Below are 1,803 nucleotides of genomic sequence, written 5' to 3' on the forward strand. Positions count from 1 at the left end.
CTTTTACTTGTTTCAGTCATTTGACTGCGGCCATGCTGGAGCACCGCCTTTAGTCGAGCAAATCGACCCCAGGACTTATTCTTTGTAAGCCTAGTACTTATTCTATCAGTCTCTTTTGCCCAACCTCTAAGTTACAGAGGCGTAAACACACCAGCATCGGTTATCAAGCGATGTTGGGGGAACAAACACACACACACACACACACACACGTATATATACATATATACGACGGGCTTCTTTCAGTTTCTGTCTACAAATCCACGATAGAATGGGCACCAGGCAAATGGCTGAAACAAGTAAAAGAATAAAAGAATGTATGTGTGTGTGCATGCGTGTGTGCATATGCATGTATGCATATATACATTTACAAATATACATATCTACACTTCTCTCTCAACTTTACATTCCAGACTGTAACAATTCTAAAAAACAGAAGAAACTCCAAGAATTTCCAGAATCCAACCTTAAACTCGAAGGCATCAATATTTATGATTATGAATTTAATCCTGAAATCTATGACAGTGACTTAATTCCAACTCTCAACTTAACCATTTCTCTGCCAAAAGGAGGTCTGTATATTCTTTCTTCACTTGTTCTTTTGTATTCTTTTATTCTTTTACTTGTTTTGGCCAATTGCCTGTAGCCATGCTGGAGCTCTGCCTTTTAGTCTAACAAATCGACCCCCAGGACTTATTCTTGGTAATCTAGTACTAATTCTATCGGTCTCTTTTGCCGAACCACTATGTGCACTAATATACGTAATATTAGTCTTACTTTTCCATTGTCCATCCATGACTTACAATCTACCCTGAAGATTTATATCAGAGGAACTGGAAGCAAGAGTTGATGCCAGAGATGCCATGGCAGTGGCGGCATTATCATAAATAACATTTATTTATATACTTCCAGATATATTCATATTCACTCGACATTTTGGCACAGGGCCAGCAATCTTGGGGGAAGTGGGCAAGTTGATTGCAGTAACCCCCCTCCAACTCAAATGGCACTTATTATATTGACCCCCCCCCAAAAAAAAGACGACAAACAACGTTGACCTCAGTGAAATATGAATGTTGAATTTAATGACAGACAAAATGCCACTGTGCATTTTGTTGAGCATGTTAACCCTTTAGTGTTTAAACCGGCCATATCGGGCCCAATATATTCTACATGTTTTTATATTCAAACTGGTGATATCTAGCCTCTCACACCTGACCTACATTGACATTCTGAAAATAAACAATCACATCATTGAAACCTCAAAGCTATAAGATAATGCATGATTAATTCAAAACAATTTGAGTGAAAAAGTATTACATTTAACAGAGTAATCTGAACACTAAAGGGTTAATCATTCTGCAAGCCTGTGGCCTTGTCACTTCACTAAAATATTGGTATTTACCCTTACAGAAGCATTACTGCATACGAACGGTGTCCGTCTCGATATATGGAGCTTTGCCAATGGTTCACATTACAATTATCCAGGAATTTGCCGTTATTTACGATTTTCAAATGTTCAATTTAAGCCTGACAGTAAGCTGGTATGTTTCTTTCATTAAATTGTAGTGCCTTTTTTTTGTTTGTTTGTTATTATTGTTTTGTTTTGTTTTCTGGTGACCAATTATGGTTGTCACAACTCCTCAATAGAACCCCAATCTCCTAATACCACGAAGACTGCCTTGGTGCAATAGGTGAGCTCTTGGGAGAGGCTCTATCCCTTAGAGAAACAGGGCAAAAGATATGCAGTGATATATATACATACACACACACACACATATATATATATATATATATATATATATA

General features: G+C 37.4%; 1 protein-coding gene across 1 annotated transcript in view; it reads left to right on the forward strand.

Annotated features, from left to right (window-relative positions):
- LOC106877540 (uncharacterized) overlaps nt 1–1,803 on the forward strand; it is a 13,668-nt gene that overhangs the window by 3,089 nt on the left and 8,776 nt on the right. Inside the window, exons 3-4 of the mRNA XM_014926465.2 lie at nt 411–569; nt 1,411–1,541. Of these exons, the coding sequence (XP_014781951.1) occupies nt 411–569; nt 1,411–1,541 (290 nt within the window). The remainder of the gene's footprint in view (nt 1–410; nt 570–1,410; nt 1,542–1,803) is intronic.

The sequence above is a fragment of the Octopus bimaculoides genome, chromosome 24 (assembly GCF_001194135.2).
Source record: "Octopus bimaculoides isolate UCB-OBI-ISO-001 chromosome 24, ASM119413v2, whole genome shotgun sequence".
Lineage (NCBI taxonomy): Eukaryota > Metazoa > Mollusca > Cephalopoda > Octopoda > Octopodidae > Octopus > Octopus bimaculoides.